General features: G+C 37.3%; 3 protein-coding genes across 3 annotated transcripts in view; 1 reads left to right on the top strand and 2 right to left on the bottom strand.

The window, feature by feature from the left end:
- Nucleotides 1-3,178: 3,178 nt before the first annotated feature.
- Nucleotides 3,179-5,596, bottom strand: LOC117333322. Its single transcript, XM_033892564.1, has 3 exons — nucleotides 4,987-5,596; nucleotides 4,687-4,848; nucleotides 3,179-4,259 (listed from the first exon to the last, which is right to left on the bottom strand). Exons 1-3 carry the CDS (start codon nucleotides 5,534-5,536, stop codon nucleotides 4,006-4,008), a joined length of 966 nt encoding a protein of 321 aa, XP_033748455.1. The 5' UTR covers nucleotides 5,537-5,596; the 3' UTR covers nucleotides 3,179-4,005.
- A 9,757-nt stretch (nucleotides 5,597-15,353) lies between these two features.
- On the top strand, nucleotides 15,354-17,173 carry LOC117333395. Its single transcript, XM_033892679.1, has one exon. The coding sequence runs from the start codon at nucleotides 15,381-15,383 to the stop codon at nucleotides 16,941-16,943; it is 1,563 nt and encodes a 520-aa protein (XP_033748570.1). The 5' UTR covers nucleotides 15,354-15,380; the 3' UTR covers nucleotides 16,944-17,173.
- Nucleotides 17,174-18,522: 1,349 nt separating this feature from the next.
- The window catches only part of LOC117333318 (transient receptor potential cation channel subfamily M member-like 2), a 78,359-nt gene continuing 77,031 nt past the window's right edge, over nucleotides 18,523-19,850 (bottom strand). The window contains exon 30 of the mRNA XM_033892559.1: nucleotides 18,523-19,674. Coding sequence (XP_033748450.1) covers nucleotides 19,558-19,674 — 117 coding nt within the window. The 3' untranslated portion in view covers nucleotides 18,523-19,557. The remainder of the gene's footprint in view (nucleotides 19,675-19,850) is intronic.

The following is a 19,850-nucleotide window of genomic DNA, read 5'->3' as shown; positions in this document are numbered from 1 at the left end:
TGGTTAGTAATTATGCCTATAGGTCCTACTGGTTAGTAAATATGCCTATAGGTCCTACTGGTTAGTAAATATGCCTATAGGTCCTACTGGTTAGTAAATATGCATATAGGTCCTACTGGTTAGTAATTATGCCTATAGGTCCTACTGGTTAGTAAATATGCCTATAGGTCCTACTGGTTAGTAATTATGCCTATAGGTCCTACTGATTAGTAAATATGCCTATAGGTCCTACTGGTTAGTAATTATGCCTATAGGTCCTACTGGTTAGTAATTATGCCTATAGGTCCTACTGGTTAGTAATTATGCCTACTGATTAGTATTTTTATCTATTGGTTAGTACACTGTAATTATACATACTGGTTAGTAATTATAACAAATTTACGTATAACATAGTAATCACTTTGAACAATAACACCAGTTTGGTGACAGTTTATTCGAATGCAAAAAAACATCTTAAGTAGAAGAAACGAAAGTAAAATACAAATTCTATAAACATGACAACATGAATTCAAACCCTCAGGTAAGTGTAATAATTACATATCCGGTTTGTCGTACCTGCAGAGAACCTTACACATGGTATATATCTGTTGAGATTCGTTAAGCTTTGTTAGAAGGTAATCGGCAAGAGAAGAATATGTCCCTTCATATGCGCTAGGTCCTTGGGACGTTTCTTCAATCTTCAATCGCAGAATTCCGAATGAAATACTCAATTTAACATCACACGTAAATCTGTTTGTAGCGTTCTGTTTCAGAATGCCTAGCGGGATTTCTGATAAGGAACTTCCTTTATCCCGGGGTTCCTCCTGTTTGTCAAATGACATACAGAATGTAAAACTGATCAGATTCGGCACGAATAATATACCGGTGTTTATCACTACAACTAAATAAATATAATGCTGATATGATAAACAGGAACGCTGCAATTTGTTTTTTTTAAGGTACAAGATATTTTAATGCCCCAGAACATTTAACAATTTGGACTGCTGCCAGGGTTGAGGCCCTGGATTCAGTATCCTGCAATCTTAGTCGCCATATTATTATAGAATTTTGTAATAACTTCCTGGTTACCGATATGTTTGCCAATGGGTCGATTACATGTATAGAATCCGGAACAATTGAAATATGTGGGTAACTACATGTGTAGTATTTTGATACCAGTTTGGGAGGTGAAGCATACACCAAGTGATACCGGTTAGGGAGGACCCAATATAACCTGTTTTGGAGGTGAAGTATGGGTACACCACGTGATACCGGTTAGGGAGGACCCAATATAACCCGTTTTGGAGGTGAAGTATGGGTACACCACGTGATACCGGTTAGGGAGTACCCAATATAACCCGTTTTGGAGGTGAAGTATGGGTACACCACGTGATACCGGTTAGGGAGTACCCAATATAACCTGTTTTGGAGGTGAAGTATTAGTACACCACGTGATACTGGTTTGGGAGATGAAGTATGGGTACACCACGTGATACCGGCTTGGGAGATGAAGTATGGGTAAACCACGTAAAACCGGTTTGGGAGATGAAGTATGGGTACACCACGTGATACCGGTTTGGGAGATGAAGTATAGGTACACCACGTGATACCGGTTTGGGAGATGAAGTATGGGTACACCACGTGATACCGGTTTGGGAGATGAAGTATGGGTACACCACGTGATACCGGTTTGGGAGATGAAGTATGGGTACACCACGTGATACCGGTTTGGGAGATGAAGTATGGGTACACCACGTGATACCGGTTTGGGAGATGAAGTATGGGTACACCACGTGATACCGGTTTGGGAGATGAAGTATGGGTACACCACGTGATACCTTATATTTACTTGTGGTATTGTGTGTATCACAATAAAAACTTACTATGGGACATTTAAGAATTGAAATTTGAAGGTATTCAGCCAATAGTGAAAAACGGAGCTACCTCTAGATGATGTGTAGAAATATGATATATGTATTTTATATATGGAATATATTTATATATATCTAATAATAAGCATTGCACCGTCCAAACCTGTTTCTATGCAGACAAGTATGATTTTTAGGGAATTACGAAAAAAAAAACCCAACATAGACACTTTAATCAAAAACAACACGAGCACTTCCCTAACATATCTACACCCGGACTGTCCATACTATGTTTGTATATTGTTCTGACTTCAGGTTGTGTAACTGTACCCGCAATGATCACAGGCGCTTGCATAGAAAATGAGAATTAAAAAAATACATATCATTGGTATGTGTACTGTGTAATACAGAAGGCCGGAAACTCCGCCACGAGCGAAACGGCACCCCATCTCACTTGTTTCCCGATGACGGTAGTATATAGTATGCACCGTGTCAGTTTGAATAAATGTGTTTTTAGTCGATTGAAGTGAGATGGAGTGCCGTTTCGCTCGTGGCGGAGTTTCTGGCCTTGAGCTTAACAGATTACACATACCACTGTCAAATAAAAAAAAAATGAAAATCACATTTTCTATGCAAGCGCCTGTGGCAATGATAACATTTAATGCAGGGTTAAACTACCTTGAACGCTGTCAACATACTTACTACTTCCTGGTGACGATATGCATATAAAATAACCGTGGTTTTCCTAGATAATGTGTAATGCGCACTGACTATGTCTTCAATTTAATTTAATTCTGTATTTTGAGAAAGATATTTGTGTTGTTATTAGAATAACGGCTTTTGATGTCATGATATTCTGTTATAATGAATCTCACAATCAATGTAGTACAGGTTCGTGAAAAAGTGAATTACTCACTCGTTCTATAAATTACATATTACATTGAAACGAAAGTAAGGTTAATATATCATGATAAAAGTCTCTCAATTCAGTTTCCTTAAAGATAGGCAGATATTGAGACGATAAGTGTTCCACTACGGGAGGCTAACCCACGTCATGTTGTAACACGTGGCGTACTATATTTATAACAAGGTAAAACAGAAATGTGAAAACAGTTTCTATAATAATCAGGGCTAACTAAGGTCGTGTTCAATAGTCTCTTGAACCTCGTGGGTTATACGTGCAAGTAATCTTATAAAAGCCAGCGTGCTACCTAATTGATATGCATAATGGGATGCTGATTGGTTGTTCCTTTTTCTCATGTACGAAAACGACATTTCAAATAACAACCATTTTAGAAGAACCTTAGTTAAATGATGACATACATGTTTCGAAAATGATAAAGACGTTACATTTATTACCTTCAAAAGTATGCATTGAAATATTAGTAAAAAGGCAAACAAGAGAATAAACAGCATTTAAAGCTTCTGGACCTGTATGAGGCTAAGAACGGGAGTTTGAGATTCATTCGCTCACTTTAAATTGAGTCCAGCATGCTAATATGATATTTTATCATCAAATCTAACAAAGAAAAATTAATAAAACCGTGTCATATTTGTCTTAGCTTTACACCTCATAACACGTTTTCCTAATTTGAAGTAAACAATATTTATGGAATAGTAATAAAACAGTGAAGAATGACAGTGCCCATAAGCGTAAAAATCTGTACAGAACGGTGATTATACAAGCATAAATGTCAACACTTCAAATTAAAGTACGTAGAAGTCAAAATCATCAGAATAGACTGGTGTGTTCATACAAACATGAATGGCAATGCTAAGGGAGTATGTTCAAAAGACATGACGCTGCTCTATTTCCTTATATATTTAAATAAAATTGTGCGTTAACACCTCAATTGCTTTATATTTAAACGTAATATACATATCATCTTAGATCCATCAATATACACTAAAAAATTCACATCCGAGATTTAACGCGAGATTAAATCTGATCTTATTCTCATAATTTGCTTGTTTAAAATTCGACCAATGATTAAATCTTTAATTATATACATGTATGTATATTCATGCGTTTTAACTCATTTGCATAATGTGGCGGATGGTGTAGATCCACTTAAAACACTCTGATATTGTTTATATTTAAATCTGAATAGTGTTGATTATAGTATGATGTCGATAATGCGGTCAGCGATAGTACTGTTCATGCGTCCTGAATCTGTGTGAGGGGGTTGTATTTCACATCTGAACTGGGCACCTGTTTTCCACTCAAATGGCCGACCAACATCCATAGGTGCGTCATGGCCATGATGATGGCAGCAAACACAACTGAGAAGCCCAGCGCCAGAAGTCCGAGGCCCTGGCTGGTTATTGTTACCAACTTGTATATGTGTCCATAAACTAAGATCTGGTGAAGTTGCTGTGCAAATGAACCTAGCGCAACACCCAACAGAATGGCTGAAAAAAAGATGATTTATATGTATTCATGTTATTGTAATCAAATATTCCCAGATGTCATATTTGGTTTTAAATTTTGGTGGAGCTCGAACAAATATCATTAATAGAATTAATACAAGTAAAGCGATCATTTGTCTATACCGCAAATTTTACACCTCATTCTTAACATATTTTGCATTGCAATGTATTTTCAATGAAGGACCTTAAATTCCAAAGATAGAGTTATCAAATTCAGATTATTCAATGTATTGTATGAGAATTCAGTGTAAAAAAGATTGAATGTATGAAATATTGCAGTTTGAGTGTATACAGGCATACGGAGGACGTTTTCGATTTAATCGGAATACAGACATGTTTTCCTGAAATTTGCGTAATTTTTGCTTTATTTGAAAACTTCATGTTTGTTGGTAAGACATTTGATACAAACCTTGGATTATATAACATAGTGCTGCCGAGGTGATGTACAGTGGTTTGGTCTGTTTCTTTTCCCCAAACATGTTTAAGAACGTTATTACAACAGCAACGAAGGCAAAGAGCACGGCCATGGTGACCTCTATCTCGACACGAATATATATCGTTCTGGTTAGATCTGAAAGTATAACAAATATAAATGTTTGTCTTTTACAGTTATATTACAATTGTATTCATTCGGTTAGTGAGAGTTACAAAAGTACTCTCTATTAAAAACAAATGTTATGAATGTTATTTCTCAAAAACAGTGTATTACCCCCAAGAGCTTCCGCAGCTGTTTCTCCGAAAAATTCATGACCAACACCCATTGAATCCATCATCGATGTCACTTGGGCGAAAGCTGTTTCAGCATTGTCCCCAAGAGTGCTGTAGGAACCCTCCCATGTGTAGGGTACCATGGCTAATGACGATAGCGTGTTTCCCTGGCTTAACTGGCCTGGTAAGCCTGCCGTGCCTCCCTGGGCTGCTTGGCCTAGCGGTCCGACTGGAACTCCCTGGCCTGCCTGGCCTAGCAGGCCAGCTTGGGCCAGCAGAGCTGTTGGAACAGCTGTTGCAAACTTACAGCGCCAAACTCCAACTGAAACACTCAGTCCAAAATCACACGCGGGACTTGGTGGCCCATCCGTTGTTAGTTTAGGTCCCTGTGTCCCTTGTTCTTGACGCATTTTCTGCATGAAGGTCTGTATTTCGGTCATTGACAGGCACATTTTGAAGCTAATCAGATTCGGCACTAACACTATAACTGTGGTTAACAGCAGGATTAGAATCGAGCTGATAAACAATAACACAGTTAACTTGGTCGCCATCTTGCTGTTATTCGTTCAAGCACTTCCTGGTAGCTAGTACATGTACGTTGTTACAATGACCAAAATAAGGAAGCAGTCTATATTTAAAGACAGCTCACCTATACATATGGTAATATCCACCTGTTTATACATTGTGATTGGTAGACTGATATTCGTAGTCGAGTACAATATGGGTTTTTTTTGTAGCGTCTGCTATTTGAGTTTGATAAATATGTCATCGTATCAGACAACACTGGGAAGTGTGCAATTACGGTTTAAACCCACACGTATATTGTATTGTGATCAGTATGTTTAGCAGCATCATTTTTTAAAGAGCTAATCGACATTCTCTGTATTGTATTACACCTGCGTATTTCTACACACCGGTGTATCCTACAAACACAAGGTTACACAAGGTGATGTCAGATAGCTATCAAACTGCACAGCGGTGTGACGCACACATACTTAACGAACAAGTACACAACCACTCCTGGTAGGCAGGTATATGATAGGGTTGTACCAGCATGTACACAAAAATAGCTACAATACATGATTACACAATAGGATGATACCCTTATATTTTAAATGTACTTTATTCCGAAGCCCCAATAGACTAAAGGCCTAATATTCCGAAGACCCGATAGTCCGAAGGTAATTCGATAGTCCGAAGGTAATTCAAGGTTGTAATACATGTTGTATAGTATTATCGATAAACAGTTTCATGTCAGCATCATTCGAAATGGTTCCTTATTTTTTAATCTTATTTTGTAAAAAAAAAAATCAGTAATAAGTTTATTATTCAATGTCAAATGTTTCAAAGGAAACAGTCATTGATAAATAATTGGCGCACACAAAACCAATCTATTCCGGCAAATACATATGATCATTTCTTTATAAAACATTTGATCGGACGTCAGTTTTAACAATATCTTTTTACAAACTACTTCTGTAGCTTGACGAAGCGACAGCGCGACATTAACACCACTCCTAAATTCAACGCATCACAAAAATGGCCATTTAATCAAGATGTGAGTTCAAGGAACGACAACTCTGTGTAGAGATGGGTTATTTCCAATCAAAGCGATGGTAGGAAATGTTTTGCATTATATTAATATTCATTTTTATACAATGGTCACTAGGAGGCAGTTCATACATGTTTATAAACATTTAAGAACGTTATAACATTACCTATTTTCGGAACATCAGGACGCGAAGCGGAGGGCAATACTAAGGGTCGAGGGTGCTTACAAAATGGCTGGTTCCCTCAGCCCCAGTCAATATCGCTGGTTCCCTCAGCCCCAGTCAATATCGCTGGTTCCCTCAGCCCCAGTCAATATCGCTGGTTCCCTCAGCCCCAGTCAATATCGCTGGTTCCCTCAGCCCCAGTCAATATCGCTGGTTCCCTCAGCCCCAGTCAATATCGCTGGTTCCCTCAGCCCCAGTCAATATCGCTGGTTCCCTCAGCCCCAGTCAAAATGGCTGGTTCCCTCAGCCCCAGTCAATATCGTGTTTTATATTAGACACTTACTTTTTACAGCTGAAATGTTGAGAAAAAAACACTAACACGAAAAAGTGATCAAGTATTCGTAATTACACTGACCCCACAAAATCACACCAACAAAAGAGAAATGTTGTTCGTTTTTTTGCCGAATTTATTACAAATAAACATGACAATGCACATGTGATAATTCATTAGGGACTCAACACACCTCTTTAGCATATATACAATCACGTGTACAAAACACACACAATCAAGTTACACATTGATCACCAAAATTACTAATATAGGCAACAAATCATTTAGACGTATGACCATGTCCCAAAATCATTATCATATTGTCAAATATATACAAGTCATAAATATATAAATATTAAACAAATACCATACTTATAAAATCTTTACAAAATTACTTTAGTAAGTAGTAATACTGCACGGAAAAACAACCCCAGCCAATCCGGAGGATCCCTTCTAAAAAATATCCTTTTCTTAAATTGGACAATGCAAATCCCCCTCCAGGTACAACTTAGAAGCATCAGATTGCCAATCCCTCTACAGTTGTATTAAGTTGCTCGGCACTCCCCCATGGAATGCAAAGGAGATTACCCCTTGTCGATATGAGAAGGATGAATATGAGGCCTCATTAGAGAAAACTCTATTAGCGAAGGTCTCAATAGCTTACTGATAATCCTTGCATTACATTTTAGAAAGGCTGGAGAAGATGGCGGATCTGGTCAGCATCTACAAATATAACGATATGCTGTCACCGGACAAAGAGGGTAATCCGAGATAGCCGCAAGAGGGATAACAAGTCTCCTCTATGGGGATAAAGCTGAGAAAGTCCCCTCAATAACAGCTTAAGATCATTTGAACCGTTCTCTAGTGATAAGTGAAGGAACTTTACTCCATTACACTATATAATAATAGACGCTGTTGACTTAAACGAACAGGAATCAAAGCAAAATATTTACAAAACATGATATAAGCCTTCCACTGGGTTTTTTAATTCTTGTGGGTACCCTCGGCGAATGCTGCTCTGGTAGGGGCTTTTACTTCCCTTTGTAGTTGTGTAGTAGCGTGGGGTAGCAGCAAATGGACACGGTCCCGATGATAGTGGACTAAAGTGAATGTATTGCGGACAGCCGAATCTACAGAATACTTCAGTTACCAGCTTATCAGCTACTGTTAAAGCTGTATGATCTGGGACAGCAAAAGCTTCCTTCCATTTGGTGAAATAGTCTCCTACCACTATTATGTACGCATTCCCATTATTAGAGACGGGCAACCCTCCGAATATATCAACGGCAACAACCTGCATTGGACGTCCGGTTTTAATCTGTCCTAACGGAGATCTATTCTTTCCCGGACCTGGTTTCCCTTGCTGACATAATTTTGCAGTCGTAACACCATCGTGTGATATCCTGAGCCATACCTGGCCAGAAGAACCTTCCCTTTAAAGCAGCAATGGTTCTGTCCCGTCCGAAATGTCCAGCTGTTCTTTTGAGCGTGGGGTAGCAGCAAATGGACACGGTCCCGATGATAGTGGACTAAAGTGTACTTCGCGTTGTGTTTACTGTTTGATCGTTCAATTGTCTGTGTCAATTTCTCACCCCTCCCACGCTACCGTGGTTCAATATCCATTCCGGCGGGATGCCACGGGAAATAATACTAAAAGTCCCAAGTAAGTTTCAACATTTAATAAACTTCTCTAAAACTTAACATGTAACGAGATTATATATATACAAAAAGAGGTAAGTGCTATATCTGTTATACCATATTGGCTTTTAAAATCACTAAGAAGGCAGTTATGCGGTTTCTACTATACACAGTTATCGCCCTTTATACTCTAATGTTAAAGGCGCGTTCGACATATCCTCAGATAATTACTGTAGTATATACATCGAATATATTTACAATTTATACAAAATATACAGGGCTAACGTCTGGTACATTTTTCCTAACTTTATACAATGTCTACATCTTGAGTCTGGTTTTAATTTCCTCCCTTCCCAATCCGCTAAGTTGGCGGAGTGACAAACCACCCTAACTTTTCATATCTTTAAACTTTCCCAACTTATATCTAACTTCCGGTCCGATCTGGGCAGTTCCGTTTAGATGCTTGCCCTTATATTATATTTTTCCTGAAATTAATCTCTTCTCTGATTTACGATGTCATTCCTATAAATGAATATAATTCCTATTTTATATTATGAGCAGACTGTTAGCCTAATAAATCGGAGCCAACATTGTTACTTGGGCTAGTAAGGCTAGCCCTACCCGGACAAGCCGGGGTGGGTAAATATTCTACCCCATATTATAGTGGTGAATGGAGAGGCAGGGCCTCTCCTAAGCACTCACCTGTTAGGCTGTTTTCAAGCCCCCAGACTGATTTGAACGTGCAATGCACGAGCTTTTATAAGTCCCGCCAATGTGTCTGCGGATACGATTAGCGGACTATGGACCAATCAGAATCTACCTTTCACACCTCGTTCCTCCTTCCGGTAAAATGGCCGACCCGGCAACATGCCTGGCCTATGTGTAGAACATCCATCTTCGATATGGCTAATTTAACGGCTTTGGCTCCTGAATACCGTCATGATTCAAGTTGGTTTCATCTCCGCTAACTAGCGAATACTCGATTAGGAGCTGACAACTCCCGGTAAGCATGCAATACGACTCTGTTTATCGTCAGACCTGTGACCCAGTTTCGCTAACTGTTACAGTTGTATAAACGCTGTCCCTGCAAAATACCAACGACCACTTACTGACTGATTCTGAGTAACCAGGACTTACCACTTATGGGAGAACTGAAGCCATGCAGGTGAAATCACCTCCTCCGCTCTATCTCTTTCCGTCAGTTCATAAAACTTTTAACGTACAGCCGTCCCAATTTCCCAACCCGGACAACATATCTGGTATCCTGTTGTCTACCCTTTGACAATGTATTGCCCGAATCTCGAAGTCTCCACACAAGCACCGCTGAATGAAGATTTAGCAACTCTACATGAACGGATCTCGATTGGCTCCTAAATTGATAACAGTTACCGAAGCCTCATTTTCACAAGTGACCTCCTTCCTAAAATCTTGACCACAACTGTGAGTAGCTGTAATGCGTTGATATAAAAGACAACTCCAGAACGACTGGGTGAAACTCTGCATGAAAGAACTGACCTGACCCCCACCAAACAAGCATCAGAAGCCATACAACAATCTGACTGTGACCACTCCTGGGAAATCATCGAAAACCCACCATTTTAGATCCAATCTTACAAAACCAGGAATCAATACAGTTCTTTCATAAGGGAATTCCCTACACCACCATAGTAATCCAGACACAAATATCCTGCCCGGTTTAACTGTTTCAGTGACTCTGCTATGTGGAACTGATAATGTCATCTCCTCAGAGTTGCATAGTACCCATAAGAACATCGTGGAAGTACTAGGAACACATGCTTTCTTTTCCGACTCCTTGAACCCACAATCCTTCAGTAATCTACCAAGCACATTGAAGGCTATGTCCGCCTTCCCAGGGGTTTCAACCCCTACTAAGTCGTCCAGATAGGTGACTAGACTAAAACCCATCTCACAAAAACATGAAAGAAATTGCTGATGTGACACGCTGACACATTTGCGCAGCTGACTAAAGTCCCACAATATCAGCATCATGTGTCCATTTACCTAGGAAACCTACCAAGTTAATATCACCTGGATCAACAGGGATCTGCCTGTATGCCCGCTTTCAATCCCTTTTGAACAATAGGCAACATCTGCCCCTTTCCAAAACCAAACTCCCAATGTCGTCCACCCCAGGGTAAGAAAAACATACTCTTTCCCCTAAATAACACTCCTTAGATATTCCTTCATACAGTGTTCAACGGTGACACATCAACAGGTGAACTGATAAATGGGATGCTATTAAAAGGTTCTATGATGGTTCCCTGCCAATTTGTCCCAGAATATAAGTATAATCCATGACCTCCTGCCTATAATCTCTTAGTTTGTGGTCCCCTATGGCGCTACATTTATTTCTGTTAAACAGAACCAATCCCGATCATCTTCATTGGTCACCTTCTGGTTGTTCAGGTTATGAGATCTTTGTTTTTTATTTGTATCTGTCTTTGCTTATCCCCTAAATATCCTGATTTCTAACTCTGTGACCTGATTTCCCCAGGACTTATCCCCTAAATATCCTGATTTCTAACTCTGTGACCTGATCTCCCCAGGACTTATCCCCTTTTTCTATCATTTTTATCCAGGTTGCATAGGAATTTCTTAAGACTGACCATTCAAAATCTGACTAGTAATAAGCTAGCTTTTTTAAAAATTAGGGTCTGGCTTCCTTTTCTGCTCCTGTTTCTAACTTTGTAATATCTTTTGACTTTAAACATATTTATTGTCCAAAATAGGCATAAAGGATTTGACAACTTATGAAGCCATCTCCTATCAACAAAACATTTTACACAATTGATGACATAAACTTTTACAAATTCAAAGTTTAAATAAGTCAATTTTACATAATTGTAATTATCTCTAACTCCCCAGCTAAAAAGCTGAGTGAAATTGAGCCCATTGGATTCCGAAATCTTAGTATTGCCAGACAAATCGTACTTTAAATCGGTCTGTGGGCCAGTTCAACTTAAATCTAACCTTATCAGTGGACTTTGCAACAATGCTCGATCTCACCGACCTTGGCTTTTCTGACAATCTAGGTCTACTTTCTCTCCCAACAATCTCCCAACTTTGCTACACTGTGCACGTCAAACGTTTTAAATTGTCTGAGTTTTTTCCGCTCTCTCCAAAAGATCCGTCTTTTTTCATGTCCGTTGAAGTCACAGGATTATACTCTGATCTTCCATATGTAGTTTAACGTATTGACACCTGTTTTCGCATTAACTCTCTCTCTCTCTCTCTCTCTCTCTCTCTCTCTCTCTCTCTCTCTCTCTCTCTCTCTCTCTCTCTCTCTCTCTCTCTCTCTCTCTCATTTGCATTGTGCATGGCTTTATAATTAACTCGTTAATTAGTTATGAGCCCTCTGTCCGCCATGAGCAATCAGTCATATTTTCTATTATAGTTTGTATAGGGAATGTTACACACTAATATAACAAAAGATTATGGGCTCCTTTTTACTCTCTTTGTTTCACCAGAAATTAGTCTAGATGAGCAGGGAATCTAGCCAAGGGTCCGTATCAGCCCAATGAACTCACACGTAAATTATTACGTATTTTTATATAGTCGGATATTAGGACCACCGCCCGATTCTAATTCAATTCCAATTTATTTATTCCTTCAACCTTTCGGCCAGTCAGATTTTACAACATATATAAATCAGTAACATAACACTGACGTTTCTCAGGACCTTTAGCTTGTGACATCAAAGAAAATGAAGACACTTTATGAAACACATCTTATTTTCCTGGTACTTTTCAAGGATCTCCATGCAAAATTAAATGTTTTTGTTCATATTGATGCCTTCGTCTTATCGAGTTTTAGTTATTATATAGCACATATACGTCACACTTTCTTGTTTGAATAAAATTCTAAATAATGATTTATACTATTGAGATGAAGAAAAGAAAGCAATGATTAATGTATTTGATAGAGTTTGCTCGACTGAAATGAGGAATATAGTATCCAGTCATTGTATGAAGCAAAAAGCAATCTTCGCTTGTGTTTACGCAATTTGTTTAGGGAAATTTACTGCAGATGTTATATAATATCTTGATATTTAACGTTAGGGTTTTTAAAATTTGGGACTCATATTTCCGAACTTTTACAGTCTCCCAAAAGCTGACCAGCTGATTCGGATATTCTTAGTGTAGCATTTCCATGTTAAGTGTTCAGAAAAAGATATAAGAAAATGTGTTAACGTGTAGCTATCATAACACCGTTAAAACCTTCAGGTATCACTGGTGTCACCTAACAAACCACGTGGAAATGTTTTTATTTTAAACATTGTTTTGTATTTCACAGGTGATGATGACATAGTGACTCCAACTCCACTATCACCACTCCCATGTCATGCGAATTTAACGAATATTTCGGGAATTGGGTGACCCTAGAGTCCAAAAAAGGTTTATTTAAGGGATCTGTACTTAAAAGGGGTGCTTCGGGTTTTTTGTAACAGTTGAAAAAATACATATATAAATATAATTTATATTACTGTTCAAACACATAACGGATATTCGTTTTCCGTCTACTTTCTGTTCTACGTATTACTATTCATATTACACTGCCACATGATTAAATACACTATTTTACTTAGTTTCTGATGCTGTCGTTGGGATTCGAACCACCAGTTTACGACTAATCAAAGAAGCATAACTTTCAGCATGTATACCAGCTGATAACTTTTTGTTGTAATTAAGGATGAACATCAATCTCATTGTCATTATAAATGTATATAGTACTTGATTTTATTCAACGTTCCCTGAAGAATGCCTACAATTATGCTTACAATGTCTCAATGGAAATACATGTATACATTTTAGGTACATCTGGGTGGGGGGAATGAAAAAGAAAATTTAAAAAAATATTTTTTTTGGTTTAACAAAAACTGCAAATAATTAATCAAGATCAAGATATGAAGAACCGTCCACATGTCTCTCATGAATTTCCATCCTCTACCTGAAAATTTTTGTCGGAAGAAAGATCAAAGCGGCCCGAATCAAACATTACAAAAAGTCAGTATATATAAATCTACCAATAACGTCAAGATTTACGTATATCTACATAGTTTAATATTTAATTTTTGTTTGAAGTTTTTTACATTGTGACACATGGCATGGCATTCTTCTAATAAACAACAAGTGTCGATTACTGTCTTGTCTACTCCTACTATTCCTAAGCAACAGTAATATCAATATTGGTATGTGTCATTGATTATCATAAAAACGTTACAGCTTTAAATATTACAGTTTCCAATGCAATGGTCGTTATAAATAACATCATTGATAGCTTTATATATATATATATATGGATTTATTGATGCCATTTACAGATCTTCAAAGAGATAAGTTACATTGAACAATTTGAACATGAAAAAATAAAAAAAATGTTGCTATCGATATAAATTAAATTCAGATAGATGAACTATTCAATTCAAGAAACGTAAATGAAGGGCTACGCTCCATTACATTTCGATGTTTTACATTTCGTCGTTAAGCTTGGGAGAATATAGAATATCAGAGGCTTATACACCTATTGCGTCATAATACAATTTGTGTTCGTTGTGCACCCACGTCCACATGGTGCATGCAGAAAAAATCCTAAAATAGCTTATAACATGACATACTTCAAATATATCAGCTTCCTGCCTTCGGGAGACTATACATGCACACATGTTATCTAGAGGAAATACTTTTTATGAACTTTCACAAAAGACTTCCTTGTGTATTAGGGATATTTTTGTTTCGATGACTATGAGGACATTTTGTTTACTCACCCTTAATTAGCTTATCCGGCATGTTTTTACTTTAGATGACACCTGGTACAGATGTTGTAATATTTCATTGAAATTTTATATGAATTATTGGTCATTGTTTGGTTTGTCTGAGTCAAAGGGAACATTATGTGTAAAGAGTGTAACCTTAGATGGTGCTGATAAGCAAAGTCTGACCTGTAGATCATATGAGTAATTGCTTCCTTATGCACTTATTCTACAAATGTATATTATATACCCCCACACTGGACGGCTGGCTCTAATCACAGCTTACTAGTACTTTTATATACTCCACACTGGACGACTACTCTAATCACAGCTTAATAGTACTGCATATTACAGGTAAGATATATGCTAATTTCTATATTTGTTTAAGATATACACAAATATAAATGTGGTGTACATGTTATCAATCTTGAACCTTGAACATATCCAGCTGACACAGAGTGTTTTGGTATGTTTTTATGACATATTCACAATTAATTAACGTGTAATTATTCTTGACTATCCTGAATTTTAAATCAAACTCACTTGTTCGTGAGTTCGTGAAATAATTGCTTCGTCTTTTAAACATATGTTTTAATATTGGTAGTTCAATTTTATAGAAAGACTTCTAAAAGATTTGAAAGCTGAATATAAAACAGGGTCACTATAAAACCTATAGTGAACCAAAGCGAAGAACGAACGAACATATTTGAGATATTGGAATTTCAGTTATATTGAAATACGATACGCTATCAAATAATTTCTTCAAAATAAATAGTTTTATATCACTACCTCTGTATTTCTTGTTTATAATACATTGCATTAATGTTTTACATCTTAAGATAATCTATCCTATATTACATTTATATATATATATATATTTTATTTGTATTTTTTTTTTTATTTTATTTTTTTAGATATTTGATGAACCACCAATCGTAAAGATGAAAAAGGCAACCCTGACACTATTTCGATCTTTTCTGGTAATACCATTTACAGCCGGGAATAGGCGAAACAGTTCTGATCGATTCCGGCTCTATGACTGCAGTACGGCATCAACAATCATGTTCCTGTTGCTGCTGGCGTCGATTGTTGTCTTCACCGGAAGTCTTGCCATTATGAATGGGGCAATGCAGCGCGTGCAAGTGATAAAGGGGGTATTGATAATGATAGATCTTGCTGGTATTGTAACATGTGCTCTGATTGGTTACCTCATCCACAAACATGGCGTACCATATACCGATCTGTCGAGGTCTATTACACGTAGCGAATCGAAGCATCTTCAAGTAGGATTTCTGTGGCTGTTTGCGTTATTGTCAACGCTGTTTTTCTGCTTTAAAAGTGCTGTCGAAATAGAGTGTTGGAATATGTTTTCCTCTACTCAGACAATAGATTCGACTCTCCGTATTATACTTATAGCTTGTCAAACCACTGCCATACGATACCTGACAGTATACAAAGTTGAACACTGTCCGTCATTAAAACATGCAATACGAGTGTTATTAGGTATCAACGTTTGTTTTTGGGTCAATTCATTTGTTCGGGACAAAACAATCGTGAACCCAAGCAGCCAGATGGGTCCCGACCATAATATCTCGTATTGGATACATTGTGCTTTCAATTCCACATCCGGGCTTCTATATTACAGTTCAAAGAAGTTCATCATTCCTGCTTATGTAGAGTTCATGCTATTGTGTATAACTCTGCTGAATGAAATAAGTGCCATGAACTCCTCAAAAAACGAGTCTAACACAGAGTCGGTTGAATACAATATCAACGATAACTCGCCAGCTGATGAAGAAGAAGATACGCCCTTAGTACCGACATCAAGTCGGCCATCAGTACCAAACATATGTGTTTACATTACGGTGATTTTAAGTGCGTTTGTATCGTTACCAAACATAATTTTGCATATTATACATGATTTATTTTCCAACGAGGATCTCGAGATTCCTGTGATTATGTACGAGATTTCAATGAAATCAGTTATGATAATCGCGACAATTCTGGCATTTTACTATACGGAAACCATTATGGAGCCTCCTACAGTAAGTGTCTGGCAGTATAGCACCAGAGACAGGGTATTCCTCGCATCGGTGTTAGCCATCTTCAGTAATCATTGTTTCGCAGTAATGGCTACCTGTTTATCTGACACTGAGACATCGAAGACTGTTCTCACAGGGGATTGCTTGAAGCTCATCCAAGTATATTTTCAAAGTGTTTTTCTCATTCATGCGTCAAGATGTGTACGAAAAGCAGGCTATGAAAATTGTAATGTTTTTGTTTGCACGTGTATGTTTCTTGCTTTTACCAACCTTGGATGTTGGATAGTAGATAGCTTTATAATTGGCCAAACTCTCACACGTATGAAGGATATACAGATACAGATTCTCCAACCCACCATATGGCATGTCCTGTACGAAATCTTTGGACCACTTACAATGTATTACAGCTTTGCATCAGTCTTTGCTTTCCGTACGCTTTACATGAAATTTAGTGCAAGGTAAGCCTATATATGTTTACGTGCAATCGTGCGTGTGTGTACATAGGTGGTATTAAACTATTCAAGCGCAGTTAATGATTGTTCCATCAAATTATATTTCAATTACGGGATGCAGATGGTATTTTGTTGATATATTATCTCCAAAAGGAACAAAAAATCATTGGCGCATACTATGTTTCACTTCTGAGGCAGTTATGGGAAAATATTAAACTGAAGGGCCACGGAAAGCTCACTAAAGGTGTGTTATTACATCAGGACAACGCCCCTGTTCACAAGTCTGTCATTGCCATGGCTGCAATTCATTGTGGCTTTAGATTGATTGAGCATCCGCCTTATTCACCTGATCTTGCTTGAAAACATCTATATCAGGCACCAACTTTCAGTCCGATGTTGACATACATGCAGTGGATGTCTTTTTGAACAGCCAAGAAAAGTATTTCTATAAAAGTGGCCTTAAACACCGCTAGCAAAAGTGTTTACATACTGAAGAGGACTATGTTGAAAAATAATACAATATATCCGTCAAAATTCAAATCTTTCAATATGAGGCTGACAACATATTAATCAGCCCTCGTAACATTAAACTTTAAAAAGATGTACTTTTGATCATATATTTTCAGTATTTGTAACGCATGCTTTCATATCACGTTACTGATGTAAAACGAGCATGCTTCGTTCCCTTGTATATACGTGTCTGGCAAACGCATAGTGATGTGATGTTTACTTCAAAATGCGTTTTTATGGTATTTTTTAAGACACTAACGTATTTCAGTTATTTCGGTTCAAATTGATGTAATTTAAAACCTGCATGATTGAAATCGAAACATACACTTGTACATATATTTATGTGGTGAATGTCTGTTGCATTTCATAACAACTTGAATGACAGTCACAATATTTAGTCCACTTACGTAAGAATTGAATAACAAATGACACAAGTGAATAGTGCCCTAAGTAACATATAAGTGCACACGTAAATGCTTCCTGTTCAACCTTAAATATTTCCTGAATAGGTTACACTCGGGTCAAGTGGCAAGGTTAAGATATCGGTTCAATACAATTTCAAATATACCATTCTAAAAACATCTACCTGGGACGGATTATAAAGAGCTACCTTAAATAATTCTAAATCATACGTATAATGTACATTCGAACTCCCTCGAATATCAGTATAAAATCCACTTTGCTAGATGTCTAATAAATTAACGTTCGATGGTTTCACTTTTTTCCGACAGTTCGGGAATTACAGTGTATGAGCCTTGTTATTATTTGACAAATATGTTTTATTTCGATCGCATGCATAACACAATTAATCTCATCAAAACAAAAGTATTCTGTTTTGACTCTTGTGTACCCAAAAGACTTTAAAAAATAAAGTTATTAAATGATGACGCATGTTAAACACTCTACTGGTATATGATAATGAAAACAACGCAAAGTTAAATGTTGTGATGCGTGTCTGCTTCAATTTCAGACCATTACAGACCAGGAAGTGTCATCAGTTTTTTGCAAACACTTAGGTTTGGCAGCAGCAACGATTTTATTTATAGATTTTATTGTAAAATAAACAAATAACTCCATAGTTATGGTCTATGTCGATTTTATTATCAAAATATCACAGAAAATAGAATATCACAGATGCGTAGATTTCAATAAATGCACGTTTATACATCAGTATAGACCAAACATAAACAGATCATTGGTAAGGCTATCGTTAGGACAGATTTATAGTTATTTAAACCAATATACCTATAAAGGTTACGTCGATTCACTTTAGTAGTTAATGTCATGCTTTCTCCCTCGCTTTCCCTTTTATCTTCTCACATACTTAACTAGGTGATCCCGTTGTTGCTGGTATAGGATGATATATTTCAATACGGGGTAGAGAAAGATAGCTGACACCCGCTATGACGCTACTCATAAAAGCCTAACGTCATTAGTTTATGTAACGTAGCTAAATTGATAACATCATCAATTTCGACTCACATTTCATGGGCCTTAATGATGGCAAGATGAAAAAAGTTTTCACAGCACGTTACAATTTGTTACTTTTTAAGTGAGAAAAATATTCAAACGTCGGCCTGTACCTGGACAAGAATATCTCGACTCTTGTATTAGAGTTTTGCTCGCCCCCCGGATTGTGAAACCCCTGCCAACGGAAATGTGTTTGTCGACTTTACCAACACAGATAAGACACACTACCTAATTTATACTGATTATTACAGTTATTTTTCCTTGTGACATTCACATAGGCATGTTCAATATGTAAATAAAAACCTCGTGTATCATATGTCACCTGTGTTTCTTTACTGTTGTAAAACTGAAGGATATTCAATATCAATCTAATTAAAACCACATCCTGGTCCGGTTATCGTTTTCAACAAATCACTTTGACGTCTATATACATGGATGGTAAATGCTGGAATCGTCGATTTAAAATACCATAACAGGTGAGCGTTTAGTCATGTGAACTAGTTAACGCTGATGTAAGTAGGTGGTATAAGTACATATAGGAAGCAACAGATATCAGTAAATCCACGACTGGCGTCCACTAATGTGAAATCACTCCCCCAAAGAACACGCAAGGGTACGTTTTTGGTTTGTATTTTCTCCGAATTTCAAAATGACGCTTTCAGATTTTTAGCAATACTTTTCAGACATTGATACTGCTCTGTGCCATTCATATCCCGGGAGGACGCAGTTTTCCATACTGCTACATGAATTGAACCATCCTCCTTAAATACAAAGAAAACAATACCATGCACATAAGTATTAAAACAATTGAAAACTCGCCATCGCTGTTAGGGTAACGTAAATAATGAGAACGTCTATTACAATCACTACGTTTATAACAATACGGTGGTTTTAACCAATAGAAAAGTCATTTAAATGACTACATGACTTAGGTATA

This window comes from Pecten maximus, chromosome 8, assembly GCF_902652985.1.
Source record: "Pecten maximus chromosome 8, xPecMax1.1, whole genome shotgun sequence".
Classification (NCBI taxonomy): domain Eukaryota; kingdom Metazoa; phylum Mollusca; class Bivalvia; order Pectinida; family Pectinidae; genus Pecten; species Pecten maximus.
This window is presented reverse-complemented; position numbering and strand designations above follow the sequence as displayed.